Source organism: Cebus imitator, unplaced genomic scaffold, assembly GCF_001604975.1.
Source record: "Cebus imitator isolate Cc_AM_T3 unplaced genomic scaffold, Cebus_imitator-1.0 Scaffold196, whole genome shotgun sequence".
NCBI lineage: Eukaryota > Metazoa > Chordata > Mammalia > Primates > Cebidae > Cebus > Cebus imitator.
In genome coordinates this window covers 2,887,747-2,911,542 of record NW_016107511.1, presented here as the reverse complement: position 1 = coordinate 2,911,542, position 23,796 = coordinate 2,887,747, and the positions used below count along the sequence as shown (strand labels likewise).

General features: G+C 51.2%; 1 protein-coding gene across 7 annotated transcripts in view; it reads right to left on the bottom strand.

Moving 5' to 3' along the window:
* Positions 1-23,458, bottom strand: part of PTCH1 (patched 1) — a 70,785-nt gene extending 47,327 nt beyond the window's left edge. For 2 of the 7 annotated variants that reach the window (XR_001830571.1, XM_017547202.2), the window contains exons 1-2: positions 14,507-14,923; positions 12,750-12,942 (exon numbers count right to left, since the gene is read on the bottom strand). Coding sequence is in view for 3 of the 7 variants with exons in the window: in XM_017547202.2 (XP_017402691.1) it covers positions 12,750-12,942; positions 14,507-14,713 (400 nt within the window). In the remaining 4 variants the exon portion in view is untranslated. Of the gene's footprint in view, positions 1-12,136; positions 12,211-12,749; positions 12,943-13,074; positions 13,090-13,594; positions 13,815-14,506; positions 14,924-22,869 lie in introns of those variants that run through there. The other 5 variants (XM_037745246.1, XM_037745245.1, XM_017547203.2 and 2 more) reach the window with 5 other exon arrangements.
* Positions 23,459-23,796: the final 338 nt, after the last annotated feature.

Below are 23,796 nucleotides of genomic sequence, written 5' to 3'. Positions count from 1 at the left end.
AGTTATTAATTCCCCCCAAAGCCTCAAAAAGTCAATCAGTCAAAACAAATGACCCTTTCAGTCTGAAAAGTACCCACTCAGAGTCCAATTAGGAAAATGGGGTTTGTGTATATGCAAGCGTTGCATTTGCATTTGATTAATCCCATGAATTATCTAACAGCCTCTAGAGAGATTTTCTTTTTCTTTTAGTTGCTTCAGGTCCTTTTTTCAATGTTGCATTTCGTTATTCTGAGGCCCCAAAAGCGGAAATCTCTAAGCGGGTGTTACTGCAAAATTATTAGTACTGCCTCTTTTCTAAAATTGGAGACATACAAAAAAAGACGATTCAGTAATGTGGGCGACTGGCTGAAAACTCACGGGCTGTGAATTTTCGTCCTCTCCCACTCATCTCTTTCATTCGGGGGAGCCAACCGCTGCCCGAGTTTCTGGGCCGTTTTTCTCCTGGTGAGATTGTGCCCCTGCGTGTTGCTATGGGAAAAATGCCACAGCCAGCCCAAAGAGAATGTGCCTTCATGAAGTGAGCCCAGTGTGAGGGCAACCACCAAAACACAACGAGAACAGGACACCCCCCACCTGCCCACGGGGCCACGCGGGACAGCAAGGGGCCTCACCGGGCACATGGCGGGCTGGGCGCAGGTAGTGCGCAGGCGCGGCGCAGGGCTCCAGACTGCGCATGCGCCGGCAGCAAGCTCCCCCGCCCCCACCAGCTGCCGGCAGTGCCATCTGTTATCAGCCTTGCCCAGGCCGTTCCCTCTGAATGATTTTTCCTGACTGAGACCTGCTCGCCCTGTCGGATGCAATCAGGTCAGCCCAGCACTCTGCCTACACTGGACCTGCTGCCTGTCGCATTATGCGTCTCCCAAGGAGCCATGATTTCCCAAGACCACACTGCATCTGTCAGGAGGCCCCTTCTTCACTGGTCACCTGCTGCACTGGCAAATGAGGCTGTGCACGGCGCCACCTGAGACAGGCCCAAGAACGCTGCTGACTTCATGCAGGACACAGGCGGAAATGTCTTACGTCCGGAGCGGCCGACCTTCCAGGCTGGGAACTGTCCCCGCTTCTACCACCACCTCAGGTGCAGCCAGGCTGCTCAAGCGCAGCGGGCAGGCAGATGCACAACGCAGGTCCCCTGGCTCTGCAGGAACTGGGCGTGCCCGGAGGTGTGCCGCTGGCTCAGAGGCCACATTCCACCAGGCGGCAGAACCCAGGAACCAACACGGGTGTTTTCATCAAGCTTAGCTGAAACCTCCTAAAGTCTTCATTAAAAAAACAGAAACAGAAAACAACCCAACAACAACAACAAAACCCAAGTGCTTCCACGGCAGGCTCTCCATCACAGCATTCAGGCATTGCATAACATTAACCCCAGTTCCCGTCTCCCAGCTTCTGTGGGGCTGACATCACCTCTCAGCTGTCAACAGTCTTCTTGCCATTATCCAGCCTGGGCCTCCCTTCATTGGCCTCCGACTTGAGCCCACATGACGGAGAGAGAAGACAATGCAAGTCTCCACCTTCGCACGCAGGCTCCCTGGCCTCTGGGGAGCACCAGGCTGGCCTCAGTTATCTCCCGCACTGTTCCTTCCCTCTGCATCTGTGCAGGGAGACGCACGTCACTGGGGGCCACTTTCATGATTTTGTTGCCATCAGGATTAGCTGGATTAGGGGCCGGTACATAAGGACCCCCTGGTGCCGTGAGGAAGTTTCATCACCGGGTCAGCGTGGTGTGAACTATATTCTGTCAACACCACCACTCCTTATGGCCACCAACCAAAAAACGGGGGAGGGTGGAGGTGGAGGCGTGGCAGAGAAAATGCCTTGAGTGCAAAATGTATAAACTCATCATAGCAATAAATTCCCGAATCATGCACTTCAAAGTGTGTGAGAGCCATTCAAGACTATCGTTCTTTCAAACAAGAAACCCACGTGATTCTTTTTTTATCTATAAAGAATTTGGTGGGTCAGACAGTGGAGGTAGGTAAAAAGGCAAGCAAGTATAGCTACCCACAGGAAGAACAAAAAGCCCACACAAAAGCTTCTAGCCCTTTTCTAACAGCAGTAAGCAGTTTGGGAAGAGAGCTTCACTGCTGAAACCTTGTATTTTGTTCAAGGTTAACACCTCCAGGATGGTTAGTTCCTCCTCTTCTAAAGGACCAACGCTATCCCATCCAGCAAGGATATCACCCCATCTAACGTGAAATAAGACAATGTGGGCAGGAGGGTGGTGGAGGGAATGGAGGATGGGGAGAAAAACAAAACAGACCTTCTAACTCCTTTTAAAAGTTCAATGACTGAACTTTTTCCTCCCAGGAAATCCTTTACCTACGTCCATCCTGGCCCCACTCATCTGGACCCTGGGTGAAGTAAACACACAATTTCTAGAGAAAGTGATGGGATTTCTGCAAGTGTGTGCGAGTGTGTGTGTTTTATAGAGCAGTCCCTCTTGCACAGAACTGGGCTGTCCCATCAAAGCCGTATCTGTTATATTTCTGTCTTTCTCTCCTGTTTGGCGTATTCACCAACAAGAGAAAAGGAGGTGAGCTTTGGCGGCCCTGACCTGCAGCTGGAACACAATACTTTCGCACAGCCCTGCCGACCCCTGACATAAATTTTACACCGCAGCTGGCATTTACACACTCAGCATTACCATATGTATAGCTGCTCGGTGCTAATTATGCTAATCACCTGTCTAACTCGCTGCTGCGAAAAATGGTTGCATTTAGCAGTCCAGCGCCTCCCAATGCAGCTTACTGTGTGGCTGAAATGTACATTCAGACGGCCCTGAATGGCAAGATTTTTCCACGTTGCTGGCTACATTCAGGCCTCAGAAAAATTTATTCAAGTCAACTGGTTTCGGTCCGCAACAAAAAAGTTACGAGAAAAAAGTGAGTGTGTTCTTGCCCTAACATTCTGGATCTGCTTGCAAGCAAAATGATAAATCAATTGGTGTGGGAAACAAAAAGCAAGAAGATTTCTTTTGGGAGCCATGTGAAACTGTAGCCTATTAAAAAAAAAGGAAAAAAAAGGGTCATCCTATTCCCCAAATCTCTAGAAAGAGCACTTAATAGATATTTAGCTCTAATCCCAATCTCTCAAATTGCAAGCTTTGTTTGCAATTAAGCAAGGTATTAAACGTGTGCAATTTTTTTTTTCTGGATCATGCGTAGACCAAAATGATGGTATCATATTTATCATTTTTTACTTATTACAACAATGTGTAAACCTCATGAGGAAAATACAGTAAGAAAAAAGAAATAATTTCTTAGGCAGCTAGGAAAAATTCTTTTGTTATTTTCTCTTAGAAAGCCTCCATTTAAAAAGAGGCTGTGTGATGTTTGAGTCTATTTTGTGAAGGTTGCTGGTTTCCCACTAAAGGAGCAGAGGAAATCAGGGAGTGGGGGTGGGCATGTGGAAGAATTCACAAAAGAAAAAAAAAAACAGTGGTGGGAGGAGAAAGAGGGAGTCAAGAAACCTACACTTCCTTCATCTCAAAATTCCTGTTTTTATCATCACCATTTCTTAGTTTTCTCAGATCAGTCTGTAGAATAAATTTCTTAATAAAGAGATTATTAGTGCAGGTATTTCAACAATTCCCCAAATTCAAACTGAAATCCTATTACTTCCTAACTCACAAAACATGTTCATATTAATTTTTAGAAATCCTGAACGTAGTCACTCTGAGGCTGCTTCTTCTGAGGTTATCTGGATGGACAGGTAATGTTTGGGCACTCCAATTTCCTGTCATTGCCGGCAGCATGGAATGACACATTTTACCGGAGGGTGGCCCAGAGTGCCAGTGACTTTCTCACCTCCAAACAATCATCATTAGCAGACTCCTTAGTTCAGAAATGCACAAAGCAGGAGAAAATCAGAACATATCATGGGCCACATCCTCAGTGCTGCGGAACACCAGAAGGGCTCTGCAACCTATCAGCTTTCCACACTTGGAAGGTGCACCCACCCGGCGGGCTTCCTCTCACGGAGGAGGTCACCCTGGAGGCTTGGGATCTCTTAGCTTTACTTACGCTCACCTTTCCATTTAGCCACCAGTAAATGAAAACAAGGATGCTCGATGCAGCTTCAAGATGCTGCTGTGACAAGAGCTCTCTTCCTGTATCTCTCCACCCTCCATTCTGTCCCACAGTTTATAAACTTATCTGACCCAATGAAGCAACACTATCCAAGCCACATCTTGATTTCTTTGGCATCCCAATTCAAGTTGCTATTGTCTGCCATTCCAATGTGTTTATCTGGGTTTGGTAGTTTCAAATCTTGACCATGCAGCCAAAAACACAAATGACACAACCACTACTATGCTCACTGCAGAGCGGAGGATTTGCCCCCCACCCCGCATCCTTTCAATCTCTCCCTCTTCTTAAATAGGAGATGGACCACCCTGCCTCGTGGCACGGAGCAGTGTTTACATTGCAATGCTTGACTGTGTAATACATCTGGCATTTTTGGGCAGGATTCCTGAGCTAGGGGCCAGAAGCCCTTAAGCAATGATTTAAGGGGAAAAAAAAATCATGCACATTGACTTAACAAAGCCCATTTCCAGTTCCTTTTGCTTACTTTTGTACATGTTTCATTAATAACTGAAAACTATCTTGGTTGCTAAATTGGGTAAATCTACTGCTTCTTTTCATTTATTCTAACAATAACAAATAAAGCTTGCACTGCGGTCTGGGGACTTGCTTCTCACTAGCCTCGCTCTCATAGCAGTGGCATTATGGGACCCACACGCAGAGCGGACTATTTGGGTCAACTCACACCTGGGTTTCTGGATTAGAAATAAGGTCCTGCCCTCACATTTTAAATCTCTCCAACAACAAACTTGCCATTCATTAGCAGGTATCTGACTGCCCACCAACAATACAGCTTCCCTAACACATGACAGCTGTTTCTCCAGCCATGCTGTAAACCCCAAATGAAACAGTCATACTCCTGCCTGGAGGGACTAAGGATAGGGTGCATCTTCCTGTACATCAGACTCCTAAAATCCTCCACAGTAGCCCAGCAGTTTCTCAATGGCAGTATTCTGCAGTTATGGAAGGCATTAGATACTGCAGTGTAAAGGAAAAAAAGCACCCTAGATCCAGTTTAAGAGAAAAAAAATCCAGTAAGTATTATCGTAAGCACACAAATTCAAAGATTAGAAGAGAAAGTAACAGAAGTGTTTATATTTTGATGACCCTGATCATATCTGTGTATTCAAGGAATGTTCCCACTGAGAGAATCCCACAGAGCTTCCTCCTCCAGCAGGCAGAAGTGCCCGCACCAGCAAAGCCCTCTGCTCTCTGGATGTCAACCAAGACCTCTTATGAGGATGGACCATATAAAGCTTCAGAGTCGGCCAGAATCTGGATAAAGAATTCCATCGTCCTCAATCTAGCCAAGCTCCATATGCCGCCGACTGGCTTTGGTGGGAGTTCTAAGCAGGGAAAGCCTGAAGGGGGGGGCACTGGGAGGGAAAGCCATGGTTTGTGCTCCACTCACAGTCCCAGAAATGCTATGGAACCCAGTTCTTCCACTGTTCATGTGCCACAGTAAGCACAGGGGACCAGGACTTACTTCCCACTCTCTCTGGTGGCGCAGTAGGGATTGAAGAAGCTTGTCAATGGATTCTAAAGTTGCCTCAGAAGCCCATTAAAAAAAGTCATGGTTCTTCAACAGGGGAATCACATCTTCTGCCAAGAGCCCATCAAAGAGTGTGGTCTTGGAACCAACCCTAACCAAAATAAGAATGCCAAGGGATGCAAATGGCAGCTCTGTATCTAGCATCTCCCGCAGCTGGCTTGAAATAATAAATGTTCTAATTCCCTTCTCTCAGTCTGTGATTAGCCAGACTTACTACCATTTCAGAGTTCACACTAGTAACTGCAGAGATCCACTTGGAAGGAAATGACATGGGCGGTTTAGGGGTGGGTGGGTGGCAGAAAGTACGGGGGGAAGGGGAGGGGGGAGGAGGCAGCAGAAGTTCTGGGAGCCAGGGAGGGGCAAAGGAAATATTAATAGTATTATAACAGAATGACAGAGCTATGCTTATCACGTGGGGGTGTCTGACACAGCTGGAATTCCCTCAACTTTTTCTTCCCCAAATAGTGTCAAAAAAGTACCAGAAAATACTACATTTATGCAAAGTGGCTTCTATTAAATCTGGTCCCCTTTAAAGTTATTTCATAATATTTCCATATTTGTTTTAAAAGCCTAAAAACCTTTTACAAAAGTGAAACACATCCCGAGTAGAACTGAACACTCATCAGGGGCTAAATCTGGGCAGACGGCTGGCATGGTGAGGAGGAGGCAGCCACCGGAGTGCCCCCTTTCTCTGTGAAATTGTGACTCTCCCCACCCCAGTACAAGCAGGAGAGCAGGGTGGATGAGTTCCAGCTTGCCCCGAGTGGACAGAGCCCGGGGTCACAGGCAGGTCAGCTTTGAAGGAGAAACCCAAATGAAACGTAAACATGGCATTGTGGAAACCAGACAAATCTCCCATGGCTTGTCCAGCCAGCATTAATCTCCGCATCAGCTGTGGCGCGTAATCTAAACACACGGATCAGGCTGTTCATACATCTGGAAGCTGTCATCTTCTGGAACCTCCGGGCAGTGTCCTATGCATCAGAAACACCCCATTACCTAACCTGTTCTCTCAACTTGTTGAAGGGTCAAGAATGGCAGACAGCAAAGAGATAGGGAGGATTTGCAGGGTCAACTGCCCTGTGTAGAAGGCACCTGAGGGCTGTTTGTTATTTTTTTTTAACAATCATTGGTAGCTTCTCATTTCTGATCGTTTTTCACCAAATATGAAAGAAATACCACAACTGCTTCCACCTAAATGTGCATACCCAGTAGTGGAAACTAATAAATACCTATCTAAACATATTCTTCCTTTTAAGTCATGTATGGGGGTCCAAGGAGCAGAAAGGAGCTGCATTTTTCTTCCTGTCCCTGTGAAATGCCCCCAAAATGGCAGCCCCAGAGAACAGAAACCAGATGACCACTGTGGAAGGGCAGTGACAGCAGATCCCATTCTGCCCTTCCAGCTGGACTGCCTTGGTCCCTTGCTGTCCCTTGCTTCTGCTCCATAAGGTCTCCTGGAGGGACAAGTGGGAGTGGTTTGTGATAGAAACACATTTGGAAGAGGAGACCACCAAAGAGTTCATACACTAGACGGGCTTCTGAAGGAGCTGTTATTTCAATATGAAAAAAGGCAGTGATATCTTCTATTAAAGCTTTTCAGAAAGTCACTTTCATGCTACAAATCTTCAGGCTACTGGGGCTGAGGTGCAACCAGTCTTTCCGCAAAATTAGATACCCCCCCCATCCCAACAGGTACCCAAATATAAAGTATTTCTTTCTTCCATGGCCTCTTTCCTCTTTCGACCCTTCATGGTGTTTTTCTTTGATATTTAATGTCATTCTAAGAAAAAGAAATAGTTATCTGGGTCAGTAAATACAGGAATGGGATGGGGGTGTTATTTTAAAGAAAACGAATACTCTTGCATCTATACAATGCATTGCAGCCACAACTCCGTCATAACAAACACCTTCATTCTGCACAGCATGGGTCTTCCAATCAAAATATTTTTATCATCTAAACCAGTGGGTCTCAACTGGGATGATTTTCACCCTCTCCCTTAGAGACATCTGGCAATGACTGGAAACATTTTGGATGTCACAACTGGGAGGGTGCTGCTGGCATCTAGTGGGTAGAGGCCAGGATGCTGTTACACATCCTATAGTGTGCAGAGCAGCTACCGACAGCAGATGATCCAGCCGCAATGTCAACAGTACTGAGGTTGAGGGACCTTGCTCCAAACTGAAGGAGTGGTTATCTCCTACAACTAATTGTCTGAGTTCAAGAATACTGAAAGTGTAACACTGGCAAAGTACAAACTCGAAAGCACTTAGACATATCAAGCACGTATTTTAACAAACAATTCCTTCTATTTTTCTTTAAAAAAGTCAAACTCACAACTTGCCTTCTCCTCCCTTGACACTGGCCTGCAGCAATATTAACATCCAAACACCAAGGCAATATGGATTCATTTCAAGTCAGTTGCTCTCTGCAGAAACGGAGGCCAGGAGCTGAGCAAGCTTTTAGAAAAAAACAAAAAGCTCAAAGAGATAAATGAATGTTCTATCCCTGAAAAAGCTTGACAAGAAACTTGTGTTTAAGGGAGGGCTGGAGTGGGGGGTAGACATGAAGGGAAATAGATACTGAGGGAGATGGGCTAAAACTGCTCAACAATAAGGAAATACCAACAAAGAAATAGGTAAGATTAAAAATAACCAGTCTGTCCCCAGAAGGGCGAGATATGGGTAAAGCATTCATGGCTCCAGGGAGGACACTAGAGGCCAACATGTGAGCACACTCATGAGATAGGGATGGCTAGCAGGAAGCACTGGCAGCCCCCAGCCAAGCAGGGAGACTTGTATGAAATGGCCCTGAGGGACCGGACCAGCTTCCAGGCTCCCATCCAATCTCGAAGACCCCACAAAGGCTGCCCTCCAGGGAGCCACATTCCTGTTCTCAGAACCTTTGCCCATGCTGTTCCTTCTGCCTGGAATGCCCTCTACCCTTCCTCTTCCAGCCCCGGTGCCTGGCTCAGGCCTCCTCCCTTGAGGCCAGCCTGGAAGATGTCCCCAATTTCCTGCCATCTTGGCACTGCTGTCCTTCATGTTAAACACCCACACACTGGTCCTTATGCCTGCTGGATGTTTGTATAAATCTCCCCTGAGGGCTGGGACGACTGTGGCTTTTCACCATCTCTCTGGAGAGCTTTCTGCAATGGTGGTGCAGAATAGGCACTGAGAACATGTGCAGAATGAATGCTTCTATTTTTCTTTTTTTTTTTTTTGAGATGGAGTCTCACTCTATTGCCCAGGCTAGAGTGCAATGGTGCAATCTTGGCTCACTGCAACCTCTGCCTCCCAGGTTCAAGTGATTCTCCTACCTCATCCTCCTGAGTAGCTCGGATTACAGGCTCGTGCCACCACGCCTGGCTAATTTTTGTATTTTTAGTAGAGATGGGGTTTCACCATGTTGGTCAGGCTGGTCTCAAACTCTTGACCTTGTGATCTGCCCACCTTGGCCTCCCAAAGTGCTGGGATTACAGGCGTGAGCCACCACGCCCGGCCACGCTTCTGTTTTTCAATGACAATTAGTTTCTCCCCCACCTTGCTGCCATGGTCATCTGTTTCTGCAATAGCAGATGTCCACTGTATCAGTAGACATATTCTGTATCAAACCTCATGACTCCACACACATGTGAAATTGATTTGACAATTTTGATTTGCAAACACTATAACCCTAAAATCCAAGCTGGTATCTTAATACGTAATTGACAGTTTCTTAAAAGGCAATCATTATACGAACAATTTAACAACAGAATACAATAATTCTTATCACCAATGCCTACACACACACACACACACACACACACACACACACACTCTTCCTTATCTATCTAGCATATATTGGTCTGTAAATTGTGGCTGATGTATTCCACCTCTTTATAAAGCCACATTTCCCCAGCATGTTAAACAAAGCATGAAAGTCAATTAGAAGATACAGCCTATTGAGTGGATCCCTTTAATTTGCTAGCTGTAGTAAAAAGATAACCTTAACATAACTTTGGCAGACAGGAGGATATGCAGAGTAAGAAAATGTGCTACACACACACACACTCCTGCGATTTTAAACTGCAGGAGAAACAGCTTCTTACAAACTATCCCTCAGCATCCCTAATCCCTTAAAATCTCACACTTTGCTCTCTTCTGTTGTTTTCTAACTAGGAAAATATGCTACCTCTATCTATTTCGTTTATTTGTGGAGCAAGCACTCAGTTCATGTAAAAATTCATGCCCAAAACCTTCAGAGAAACCCACCAAGAAAGTACCATCTGACAGACTTCTTTGCTGGTAGAGATGAGGAATTTATCTATGAGACTGACACATAAAATGAACTTAAATTTGGAGCTGTTACTCACTTCAATTCGTGGATGTCTACTGACGTCTAGAACAGCAGGGAATTCCTACTCCTGAACGCAAATGCTCACACTACTTACTACTGACATGAACACTCAGCTCACTGCATCACAAACACGATCTCTACACAGTACTTCTGCTTTGAAATGAAATTAAATTTATACAACAGTGTGGTCACCTCCGTAGCTGGATTTATCTGCACTTATGAAACTGTTGGTTCTTCTCTGGAGGGAGAATTTAGCACTGAATAAATGAATGAATAAAAGATAAAAGACAAGGCAACAGGAGAACAAATGACTGATGTCATTAGTAGGCAAAGTAAATAGGGAGACACAGAGAACTCGGATTTCCTAGCTGTAAAGTGGGACAATCCTCATCCTCCATAAAGACAGTATGTCCACTATCATGTTATACAAATAAAATAAAAATAATTGATAGCTATTTTACTGAGTTGTAAGGCATAGGATAATATATAATAAATGCTTGGTGCATGGCAGTTGCTCACCAAGTGATAGTATTTGTACTGAGTCAATACATTTGGCCCAAGAACCAGGGAGCCATGTTGAAACTGCCAAAAGTAAGCAAACAGTGTTCCCCTCACAGGTGTCCTCATCCAGTCCATTGAAAAAGAAAAGTCTACTCCCTCTCACTACACAACTGGCAGCGCCCATAAAACTGCCAGGAAGCACACTGCTTCTCCTTCCAGGACTGGAAATGGGTCGTGTTATGCAGAAACCAACTTATTTCCAAAAATACGCAGTGCTAAGAAAATAAATCACATTCTCTCTCTTTCAACGTGCTTAAAGGTCTACTAAAAACTCTCGCTCAGAACACCACAAAATCATGTTTTGTCACCCTCATCGGATGGCAACAAATACAGGTTGGGCCAAGCGGCGGAAAGCGAACATATGGATGAGTCGGCCTTCCCCTGTGCTCATGCCCTGCTCTGTCCTAGAATCTATGGCAGTGTCCCTACAGTCCAGCCAATCACATCACTTCCAAACTCCTCAGCGGCTGCCCCTGCTGCAAATGTGCCCTCTGCCTAAGATGCCCTCCTTCCCCCACTCTTTCCGTTGTCTCCCCCTCCCCCCCCAGCCTGCCTCACCACCTTCAGGGAAGCTTTTTATTTGTAACTTTCACAGCCCATTTCAACTTTGAACCCAAATGTGGTCCAAATGCGTCGAATTCTAATAGTTTTAAGTGCATGAAATCGTGCAGTGTCAAACACGCCTGTCTCTTACAGTGCGTAACACACTGCTAGGGACATCACAGGCGCTCAGGAAGGTTTTGCTACGAGCATAACAGCTGCTCGATAAAACCCTTCTTTTATCTACCAATGATACTGAATCGCTGAACTGAGGTAAATTACTCCATGGATTCAATTCAAAGAACACTTTTGTATTAATTACCAAACTACTTAAGGCAGGAATGTTTTGTCTTAATGACGTGGACTATTTTTTAATTGTCACTTCTCAACCAAATGCTCCAACTCCACCACAGGCTTGCAAAACTCTGCAAGCTGAATCTTCACACACAAGGAGAGATTAAGGAAATATTCTCCAGGGTTCATCTTCAACAGCATCCTGAAAGGGATCGCTGAAACGATGATGCCCGTAACTCTTCAGCGTCCCGAGAAACACTCCAGGTATTTTAGTTTGAAATATCTACCTAGTCACCTCAACCCTCCTCTACCTCCCTTTTGTAAGATAACAGATGCCCAAGGTGGTGTTTAGAGTTAAAATGTTTCTAAATAGCTGCGTTTGGAACTTGCCAAGAAGATAATTAAGAAACAACCAGCAGGGAGAAAAAAATTTAAACCGGTGTCACCAAAATAATGTAAAGATATTTGTCTTCGAAAAAATATGTATCTATTTTAAATCTGCAACGGCCTTGTGAAGGTCTCAGGAACCCCAACACTGAGGAACGTAAAAGACTGGCAGAACCCCTCTGAGAGGTCCCTTCAACCCCGCGTTCTTAAAACATTTCTTTTCTTTGCCTGCAAAATGCAGCATTTCCCCAGAATAATTCCATGTAAAAAGCCCCCGCCCGCGAGGAAACATTAATCTACTTTGCAAACATGCGTTCCAGTCTGTGCCTTACTATTTTTTTTTCCACTCCTTCCACCCCTACCCCGCTTTTTTTGTACCTTGAGACAAATGTTTTTTTCCCTAAGAGTTGAAAGCTGTCCAAAAACAGGACCACACACGCCGCCGCCTCCGCAGGCCTGCGCTGCGCCCGCCCCTGGCCCTCCCCAGCGCACCGGCCGCGGCCGCCGGGGGCGCGCACACTCCCGCCAGCCGGAGGGGTGGCCTCTGGCTCCCCCCGACTCCTTTCTCTTTGGACGCGGTGGGTGGGGGTGGGGGAGAGAAGGAAGCCGGGCTGGGGAGCCAGGCAGGGAGAGGCCAGCCCCAGGGCGCGTCTCGGGGTGCGGCCGAGGCGGGCGGCGGCGGCGACAGAGAGCCCCGGGGCCCCCGGCGCGCGGAGTGGTCCGTCCCGGAGGGGCCCCGCGCCCCCGGCCCGCCCCCGCCGCTCTCTCCCACCACACCTCCGCCGCGCAGCGCCCAGAGTAGATTACAGCGCGGCCTTTGTCGGGAGGGCCTGGCTCCGGGCCAGGCGCCCAAACAATAAACAATCCCGCGGGTGCGGGCAGGGGGTTTCGCCGGCCGCGGCCGGGCTGTAGGTGTGCGCTGGCGAATATCTCTATCAGCCGCGAGCAGGGACCGGGCCGCGGGCGCGGGCGCCGCGGCGGGCGCTCTTACCTTCCACCCACAGCTCCTCCACGTTGGTCTCGAGGTTCGCTGCCTTTAATCCCACTGCGAAGGCCCCAAATATCAGGAGGCCCACAACCAAGAACTTGCCGCAGTTTTTTTGAATATAACAACCCAGTTTAAATAAGAGTCTCTGAAACTTCGCTCTCAGCCACAGCGGCGCTTTCCGGCCAGTAGCCTTCCCCTGGGGACGAAGCAGAAGGGAAGAGTGAGCGCCGGGAAGTCGCGGCCCGCGAACCCACGCCCGCTCTCGCGCAGCCGCAGGGTGAGCCCCCAACAGCCTGGGGGTGCGCGCTGCCGCAGCACAGGCACTCACCCTCGAGGCTGCAGCCCCAGCGGACCCGAACGTCGTGGGGGGCTCGGTCAGAAATCAAAGCCGGGCCGCAGCGTGGGAGCTGCACCTCGGGGACATCAGGGCGCCCCCACCCGCCAGATCCCCGAGTACGATTTGCTGGGGCTGCAATGCAAGAGAAGAGGAAGCCCGGGTAGAGAGGAGAGAGACCAGTGGACACAGGCAATATTCACCCCAGACTTGAGAAGGGAGGGGCCGCGTCATCCCAGCGACCGAGCCCAAAGTTGAGGAGCCCGCAAACCCGGTCCCCGTGTCCCTGAAGTCCTGCTCCGTCCATCACCCTAGGGGATGGGCGCTAGGGGCGAGCGCGTTTTGGGAACAACACTTTGCGGGTTCCCCCAACTGGAACCCCTCCTAGAGTGCTAGTAAGTGGGGATCCACGTGGTGAGCGCGGACGCGGGAGTTCACTCCCGGCGAATTTCCATAGCGTTGGGAGACGCTGTGTGAGCTGAATTAGGAAATGGGGCAGCCATCTGCAACTTACGACAGTATTTGTGATCGGAAGAGGGCAGCCACAAGGATCTTTCCCTCCTTTCCCTTCCTTTCTGGTTACACGTAAAAAACAGCCGAGTACACAGGGAAAGGGCCCAGGCCGGCGCAGGCTGTTCCCCGGCGCGGCGCTTCCCCGGTGCTGACCGCGGCCCCGGCGGGCCCCCGTCTGGGTGCTCGCCTTCCCTGGATTCCACACATTTCAGCGAGCCTCGTAAACACAATGAACCCGGCCGCTCCGCAGACTCGCACCGCGAATTTAAGGTGGCAATTTGTTTACAACTTTCCCTCCCCGGAGCAGGCCCTGAGGAGAGGCAGCTCTAAACCTGGGAAACAGGGGAGATGTCTTTTTCCGATAATAATTTTTTAAGGGAGCAGAGATTTCATGCTTAACAAAAGCAAAACCGGCTGCCAAAAAAGGAAACCACCTTTATTTCGGCTCCCTCCCCCCTTCCTCTCTCCGCCTCTCCACTCCGCCTCCCCCTGCAAGATGTTAAGAAATGTGGCAGCAGTACCGGGGTTTACGCTGCAAATAGGGGCAGAGGAGCAGGAGGAGGGAGTTCCAGGGCAGGGGGTACGGGGCAGGGCGCCGTGCCGCGGCCGCCCTGGAGGTGGCCCGCAGTGGACGGCTTTCCAGTGCTCCGGAAAAGGCACGCCGGGGAGGGCGTGTGTGTACACACACACACACACACGCACTCACGCACACCTCCACCCCCTGCGGACCTCAGACAGCCCCTTCCTCCCAGGACCAGAGGGAGGGTTTGAATTTTTCAATCCCCACTTGTCTGTTGCTTTTCCTGGAGGGGTGTGTGTGTGTGTGTGTGTGTGTGTGTGTGTGTATAGCGGGGCGATCCCAAAGAGAGGAGGGAAGAGAAAGTGGGAGGAGAGGAGAGAGTCTGAAATGCACCTTGGAAATCTGCTCCAGAGCGAAGGCGGCGTCGCAGTAGCTGGGCCGGTGCAGATAGTCCCGGTCCGGCGCGGCGGCGCGGCGCAGTCCCCCGGTCCGTCTGCGCCTCCCGCCTCCAGCCGGCCGGCCCGGGGCACCGATACAGCCGCCGCCGCCGCCGCCGCCGCCGCGGTCCTGGGGCTCGGAGGCGTTACCAGCCGAGGCCATGTTGCCGCCGCCGCCGCCGCCGCCGCCGCCGCCGCGGGGACGGAGGCTTCCCAGGCGGCCCGGCGCGCTGCTGCCGCCGCTGCGGGCTCCTGGCACGCCTGGGCGCTCGGCTCGCGAGGACGCTGCTGGCCGCAGGCTGCTCGGGCTCGGACTCCGGTTGACAGACCAGCCGCTGCTGCTGCTCACACGGCGGGCGCTGCTGCCGCTGCGGCCGCGGCCGCTGCCGGGGAGTCAGATCCTGCGCCTTCCATTGCCACATTGCGCGGGGGTCCCGAGGTCTCTGCGGCCGCCGCTGCCCACATCCAGTTCGCGGGAGGGCGAGAGCCGGCGCGCCGCGCGAGCCTGTCCTTCGGGCGCTTCCGCGGCGCTCCTTGCGGTCCTCAACTCCCCTTACCCGCCCCTCGCCCCGCTCCGCGACCCCTTCACTGCAGAAAGAGCCAGCGAATCCCCGCCGCTCCCGCCGGCCGCGCTGGCTCCCTCGGCGACTCCCGGGTCGCCCGAGCGGCCGCGGAGGATAAGCGCAGAGCGGCCACCGCCGCCGCGGGGTCCGAGGGTGCCTGGAGGGTCTCAGCGCTGCCGGGCCGGGGCAGCCGCTGCTGCCGCTGCTCCCGCGGTGGCTGCTGCTGGCGGTGGCGGCTCCAGGAGCTGCAGCTCGGGCTCTGGCTGCTGGGTTCGCGGTGGCTGCTCGGTCCCGGACTCTGCTTTCTTGTGCTCCTCGCCAACTCGCTGGACCATTCTGTCCCTGTGCAGCGCGCCTCTCTCGCTCCCGGGACCTGGGGACTCCGCACAGTGTGTGTGCAGCGGGCAGCGGCCGCAGCAGCTCCTTGATTCAATAGATGAGATGGAAGAAATAAAAAAAGAACTCTCTCCATTTGGAGAAAGAAGAGGAGGAGGGGAGGGGGTGGAGGGGGAGAGAGCGAGCGAAAGAGAAAAAGGCTGGAGCTCCCGCCCCCGGGGCTGTCAGATGGCTTGGGTTTCTGCTACGCGATTGGCTCGCGGAGGGCAGAAATTACTCAGCAAACATGACTATTATTAGCTGCTTAGCAACAGCTCACCAAAGTAGAGAGACCACCCAGGTAGGCAACCCAGTGTGTGCATCCCCGGCTTCGGGGCAGCCTCTGAGAGCGCCAACCTTCTCGCATGCAATACTTCCATTAAGGAATGCTCCCCCTCCTTTCTCTTATTCCTTTTCTTTTCAACAGTGTCTTCTTTTTGTGGGATACCCTTTGCGCGCACACACGCGCGCACACGCACACACACGAACATTTGCCTCGCGGTAGACACGGGGGGAGGGGGAAATGTAATATTTTTTTAAGCGCTTAAACAATTTCTGAAATTCCTCAAAGAGAAGCCTTTCAGAGGCACCTTGGCCTCAAGCTGCAGCAAATACTGGGAGGTCCGGCTCGCATTCCCAGGCCTGCACCAATAATGACAGCGTGCTGTACTGCTCCAGTGCGTGCCAGATTTTTTTTCCTCCTCTTTTTTCTAACTAAAGGGAAGACTTAGGCTCTTGCAGGGAACAACGTCTCGCATTAAGATAAACAGAATGGAAAGTTAAAGAGGAAAGCAAGCGTTGGGAAAAGCCACCCTTTCTTAAAATCTATCTGCCCCCCCGCCGCCCCCTGCTTTCTCCCCCAACTTAAAAAAAAAAACAACAAAAAAACCCACGACAGCACAGTCCTGGTTGGAAGGAGTCAGTGTTCTGTAAACGTGGATTCCAGACACCGAAGCAGTCTTGGGGAGGCAGAGGCGTTTTTATTTGAATCTTCAATGTGACAAAAGTAAAACAGAAACAACAGAATCCTTTTTACAACTCAGAGAAACGGAATCGTTTCGTTGAGAAAGTTTTCCTGATTATTTTGGGTTCATTTGTAACCCCCTTTTTAATTAACCAGATGTTTATATAGTCAGCTTTTTTTTTAAACAAAACCCGGCATGCATGTTATATTTAATAATAGTATGACGTAGGAGATTACAAGCGCTCCAATGTTGGATATGTTCGAAACAAATAGTGCGCGGATCGCGAGGATTTGTCCTGACACCGCGTCCAGTGTCACCAAGACATCCTGGGGATTCGCTTCCCGCGGAGGAGGAAAACACCCGATCCTCTGAGGTGGATCCTGAAGCGAGACGTGTCTACACAACTAGGCTTTTTATTTTTAAAAATTGTTTTTGGAAAGTGGAGTGTATTTTTCTTACGTTTGCAAGTTACAACGTTCCTCCCCTGCGGTTGGAGCCCGACTCGCAAACCCTTCATTTGCTTCACTTTCGTATTTATTTCTGTTTTTTTAAACAGGGTTGAACTGCAGAGGGACCGCAGTAGCGAGGTGCCCAGTGAAGTCTTGAAATGGGGCAGTGTGGCTTTAAGATGCACACGGTGTGTGTTCATTGAAAAAAAAAGAAGAAAGGAAAGGAAAGGAAAGAAAGAAACCCAGATGGAGGGAAAGGGGGAGGAGTAGGGAGAAGGCGGAGCTCCGGCGGCCACGTGACCCCCGCGCCGGGAGGCCTGCGCGCGCGCGCGCGTGGGCCCGGGTGCGCGCGCGCGTGTCCGGCGCCGGGACTCCCCGCGCCCGCGCGGTCTGGGCAGAGCAGGTAGGGAGGCGGGTCCGCCGGGCGGGCTCCTGGCCTCCAGCACGGCCTCCCGGGAGCCCAGGCCATGCGCGCGCCCAGGCGGCGCGGACGGACGTGCCGGACGCGCCGTAGTACATTCCTGAAGGCGGACCGGCCCCCTTACGCTGCCCAATGCTCGCGCCGCCTCTCTGCAGCCGGCCAATGGCCGCGCTCAGTAGTCCCTGCCCATTCAGTGGCCCCGCGGTGGCGGCCCGGACGCGCTAGGGACTGCAGCGGGGCGCGCTGGCCACCGGGGCGGGCCACACGGCTCCCGTAGGGGGCCCGTCCACCGGCTTTCCCCGCCCCCTTCCTTCCTCCCCGGCGGTTTCCCCTCCCCGTTTCCTTATTTCGGCCTGCGCCTTCTTCCTCCCTCGACCCGCAGCCTCCTCCACTCCCCATCCCCCGCCAGCCTGGCCACCTTTCCTCCAGCCTCTCCACCTCCCCGGCTTCAGGGAGAGGCCCAGCCCCCGACCCCCGACCCCCGACCCCGCAAACCGTGTGCGGTGCCGGGGGAAGAGCGGGGTGCCCCGAGACGGAGAGGGAGATGGGGTGGAGGTGTTTGGGGGCGTTCGCAGGATCCGGAGGGGGACCTGAGTACCGGGCCAGCGCGGAAATTCAAAACTCAGATCGCTTAAGGAGCACGTGATTTTGTGAGTGGCTCAGGGAAGGGCTGCGGAAACTCGGAAGGCAGGCGGGCATCGCGCGAGGAAAATAACGCTGCGTTGATAAAGAGCGCAGACGGACGGCTCCACACATTGCCAGTTTCATCTTTTGAGTATAATCCTGATGTTTATTAGGTCTGATAAATAGCACAAAACAGGAAAAGAGGTTTACTGTTCTCGCTTTTCTTACTGAATGGTTGTGCAGACACTTCAAGTCGAGCCATGTGTGCGTGCTTTGGGAAATTGCTTTTTAAAAACTGGGGGAGGGGGATAGTACCCCTAGTTTTACATGTCAATGTTTTTATATTTCAAGCCTGCCGGAGGGAAGGAACCTAGTAGCCATAGACACGTTGCTGTTTGTCTTTCCAAACTTCTTCACCACGTTTTGGACCAAAACTATTAGTTTTCCGTCCCAATCTTTTACTAGAGGGATTTCGGTATAGCTGCCTGGATGATGGAATTCTGAAAGGAAACGGTAAGCTGTGTACCCGTAATGGATCCGCCTCACTCTCCGCGCGCGGCTGCATGTCCTCCGGTTCCTGCCGCTGCCACATCCACGTCATTTCAGTGGCAAAGCTTCTTCCACTCGGCCTCATATGCCTTAGTTTGACTTAATTCCTAAACGTTTTGAACATTGATCCCCGGGGTTTTCAGTGCCCTGAGCCCCCTCGCCCGCTGTTTGATAGGTTAACTTTTCAGCATCTTACACAATGGTCCCGGCCTGTAAATTCTACCCGTGGACTCCAGGACGCACTCCGGAGCCTGGGCTCTAACGAGCGCTATCTTAATCTCCCCACTCCCCACCCCCCACCCGCCGCTTCCCCTGTGGTCTGCTTTTTTCATACTCAGAGATGAATTACTTTGAGGATCTAATTGGCCTTGTTTCTGTAACGTTTTAAGGAAGGGAAGAGGAGCCAGTGTAAAAGCCTGCTCGACTTGGGTGGTCAGGGCTGAGGCTGCCCCCAATTTGCCTCATTGCTGATGCATGCGAGTGCGACATTCCCAGCGATAATGTTGTTCCTAATCAATCTGCCCTTATTTACATTTGTAAGCATTGTCGGCTTTAATATGCATGCCACACCGCTGTGCCACACCGGGTTTGTTAGCTTCAACTAACCACAAGGATTCCACAGACCTGAGATGAGGCTGACTGGGGCAGCCAGACCTGCGAAGTTGCCCTCCGGAAGACAGTTCCTTTAAATGGCCCTTCTGCCTCTTGGCACCCCTTGTGAGAGTCACCAAATAAGTGAGAACTTGGGACCTCATCAGCCAGCAGGAGTTGCCAGCCACTATGAAGCAAGAGCTGAGTGTTCCATTTCCACTTTCCAAGTAAAGTTCATCTCAATCATAAATTGTCATTTTGATCTCCCAGTCATGATCCAAGACTTCTCGTTGGAGTCTGTAGTTTTTTTTCAAAGCAGATGCCTTCAGCTCCCGGGATTCCCTCACATCTCCTCCCTCTCTGTTGAATACTACAAATATCCATGGCCATGCCACACACATTTCAAAAATGACATCAGATTATCCAAATGATGACAGTGAAATAAAACATCTGCCCTTTGTGTTGGGATGTTCCAATGGTAAGCGATTGTGGGAGCCAGACCTGGTGAAGTTAGGAAAAACCACAGTGAAATTTAACTTTTCGCTGGTTTCTCAGACCAAACCAAATGGGTCTTTAAAATCCAATGTAATTTGGCTAACTTCTGCAGAGTATAAATGAATAAAGGGGTTAATGTATTCCAGTAATCTGACCCTAGGGCCATTTATAATTTTGTATACTAAGTTTAATACTCTTCCAGAAATACAGGGAATTGCAACCATGATTTTAAATCCTACAGTATTGTTGAGAGGGTGGGACAGAGAGAGGAATTGGGGATTTGACGCAATTTTCTTTTAGTGCATGGGGAGCCTGGGATACAGGATGTGAGTGATGGTCAAGGCAGGGCTTGAGCATCCAAGCGGGTACCTTGAATAAGAGTTGAGTCTTGACTCAAGCCAGTGTGCCACCATCCACCACATTTTCTTGGCTCCCTAAGAATGCCTTTTTATTTTCTCATTGGCAGCTTTTGTATATTCTTAAAAGGTAATGGGAGAAAATGTGTCTAAAAGGTTTCAGGGAAGTGGTGGGGTGGAGTGGGGGGTGGGGTGGGGAGGGGAGACTCAGCAGCCACAGAATGTAAAACTACTGGGCTTGACTGCCCTCCCCTACTCCCTTCCACCTTCTGTTTCCTCCCCTTATTTACCCCCTCCCCAGGCTGGAGGAAAGGGAACAGCTCTAGCCAACTTGTCAAAATAATGCTGCTAATTACCCCTGATCTCCTTTAATGGGAAGCTGCTCCTAACTCCACAAAGGAGTAAATGAGGGGTCTACAGCACAAACCCGGGAGCACTGGCATTTTTTGAGCTTACAGTGAGCTGGGGGTGGGGAAAGTTGCAGAGGGGAGTGTCCTGAGAAGGTCCCAGAAATCACATTGATTACTCCAGGTTTAAATACTAGCTTGAAAGGGGAATTAGACTTAAGCATTGCCAAAAGCTATTGGTATTCTCTTGCCGAGCATGCCACCAACTGCTGAGAGAATGTTCAGAGCCTGCTATGAACTTGAAAAAAAACAGAGCATTGACCCCTGTATTGATCCCCCTTTCTCTAAATATATTCTTACCCACATTGCTTTCCTCTAATGGATAGAGATGTATTCCTGAAACACCCAGACTTTGAACATGCTTTGCATCCTTCCCTCGCCTCGCCTCTATCTCCCTGGCTAATATATCTCTATCAAGCTTTGCATTTGCTAGGAGGCACACCATTCATTTCAGTGATCTCTGCCATTGGGTCCTGCCTGAAAAAGAAGCTGAGCAACATGATCCCTTTGACCCACTGCTGGAGCAACAAATTTATTAGAAATATAGGCATGAGAAATGAAAGGGAAGTAAAACAATTCCAGCTTATTGTGTGTCTTTCTTTCATACTGCTAATCCGGTTTACACATCACGCCTACACGTCTCAATAGGGCATTATACACTGTGGCAGAGGCTGGAGAAAATAAAAGGTGTGTGTGTGTGTGTGTGTGTGTGTGAGAGAGAGAGAGAGAGAGAGAGGAATGAGGATAAAAATGGGAGACATATTTTAATCCACCTCGATTAACCTCATCAGTTTATCTATAGAAAGCTGAAGATAATTTGTAAAATAGCCTTTTTCTTTTCACAAAATAATTCCAAATGGTTCTAACTTTTGTTCAAATAGCTTGTCAGATTATGACAAGATTATAACCAGAAATTAGATACACCTCTCACAGCGAGTTTGAAATGAAGCTAATACCCTAAATTGAGAATGGTGGGGCCTATTGATATCCATCTTGATTCAGCATTTTAATTGAAACAGATCATGGACTCAAAGGCATTTTACAGCCTTGTGGAAGGAAGCTGGGTGACAACTGGAACACACACAAACTCAAAATTGAAAGCCCCTTGTTTTACAACTTGGGCACTCCATGCACCTGAGGCAACAATTTATCCTAAGTACCACCCAGAAATTGTAAGTTGCAGTAACAAAGGATGACACCATAAAGCACTGTCTTTCTTTGTGGAGGCAATTAATTGCATGCTGAACTACTCTGCCAATAAATACAGAAATAAATAAAAACCGAAAAGAAATGAACACACACAGAATGCTGAAAAAGGCCTATTGTGGTAGCTCAATACCTCAGTGATCCAATTATCAATATTTAGAGCCACCCATGTGGCTCTTTATTATTTATGGATAGTTCTTTTGTATTTCTCCTCCCCAGGGAGAAAGAAAGGAAAAAGGGAGGAAGAGGGTGTTCGATCCCAGGTGCAGGAGAACAGATCTGTGGGTGTCTTCCACACAAGCCACCCACCACCCATATGGTTCTTCTTAGGTGATGGAAACATACCAGTTTCCATGAGAGTGTGCTCATCCATACGCTAGCATCATTTTAAACATGAACATAAATACGTGGAGACACAGCGCACGTCACCCAGAGGCACAGTCTCTGGGGGTCTTGGGGTTCAGCGCTGGGTCCGGGTTGGTAAGGTGCGGATCGGCCGGCTCCCGGGCTCCCCTAGGGCCTCATTCTGCACTCAGCACAGGGCTGGTCGCCCACCTCTGTGAGGGTGGCAGGCACCCAAACGCCTGAATCGGTGGGCAGGAGAGTCGCATATACCACCGCTCTTACCCACTGCCACTTCCTGCACTCCAAAAGCCCCTGCGACCCTCTTCCCGCAGCGAGGCAGGGGAGGTGGGTAAGGTGCCTCTCTCGGTCCGGGTGTCCCGCTCGCCCAGGCTGGCGTGCGGGCGGGAGAGCCGGGCTGCGGGCCGCGAGCGTGCGCCCGTCCCTGCTGCTGCTCCCCCGAGCGGGCGGCAGCGGCTTCCGCGCGCGCGCTCCGAGCCCCCTCCCCTCGGCGCTGTCACTCTCCGCACCAGCCCTTCCATCACCAGCTCTGCCTCCGCAGGCGAGTCGGTAGCCACCACCAGGCTGATGAGCGGAAGGCAAGGTGGCGACCCTTTCAGGCGTGAAAATGGGAGCCCTGGCGACCCCCTCCGTCAGAATTCCCCCCGGAGCCGTTCTTCGGCCAGGGCCCGCCGCGGCCAGCCCCCTCTCCGCCCCTCGGGGCTGGCCTCGGGGGCGGGGGCCCCGGCGTGCGAGCAAGCGTGGAGGCGCGGGACCCGCGCTCCCGCTCCCGGGCGGCGCAGCCCACCCGGCCCCACGGCCCCGGCGAGCGGCCCGCCCCTCCCGCCCGGCGCTCGGGGCTCGCTCCTCCGTCCGCGGCGCGGGGCGTCCCGCGTCCCGGTGTCCCCGCGCCGCCCGGGCGCACGAAGGGCGAGAGCGAGGTGGCGTCGGCGGCCGCCGCGCCGGCTGCACTCACCATAGCCGGCCGTCAACCCCTGCCCGGAGCGCGGGTGCCGATGGCGCGGACGCTGGGCTTGGATTTCACATCAATTCCTTTTTTTCCTGGCCCCCCTTTCCTCGTCCTCCGCTCCTCTGTCTTCTCCCCGTCTTCCCTTGTCTCCCCCTTGCCTTGTCGCTGCGGGTCTCTTTGTCTCCCCTATCGTCGTCTTTTTCTTCTCCTCCGTCTTCGTCTTCTCCTCCTCCTCCTCCTCGGTCTTTACAAAAGGAACGGAAAGTGTAAAAACCCCGGCGCGCTGGGCCGCCGGAGGCTTTCGGCTGAGTGCAGCGCGGACTCACAATTACAAGCCTGTTTCTATTAAGCAGTTCCATGGCCCTCGGCGTGGGTGGTCTGCCGCGCCATAGGCAGGACCTGTCAGGGTCACGTGACGGATCCGAAAACTTTACCCCTTTACAATAAACTCAAGGAAAGCAAAGTAAACTCGAGGAACGTGCTATCAGCACAGCCCTCCTGGGTAAACAGGCGCTCCCCTCCCCGCCTTCCTGGGAGGCGCCCGGCCCGGCGAGCTCCCGCGAGCCCCGCCGCCCCCTCCCCGCCCCCCGCGGCCCTGTCTGCGGGGGGCCGCCGGGCGGGGGGTCTCCGCGCGCTCCCGCGGCTTCTCCACCTTATGCTGGGCTCCCCCACCCCCCACACATTATTTGCTAACTTTTGGCCATCTTGCCAGAACGCCGGTGGGGGGAGGTGTGGGGAAGCAAGGAAGCTCCTTTTAGCATCCCCAGCGCTCTGGGAAGCGGGGGGCGCCCAGAGGGCTGAAGAAGAACACCACCTTTCATGGCCTGCATTCTCAAAGCCCTTCCTGCTCGCATTCCCACGGAAGCGCAGAAAAGCTGGGAGCCCTCTAGATGACAGGCCCACAGGCCGCCAGGGAGGCGGAGAGCCGGAGCG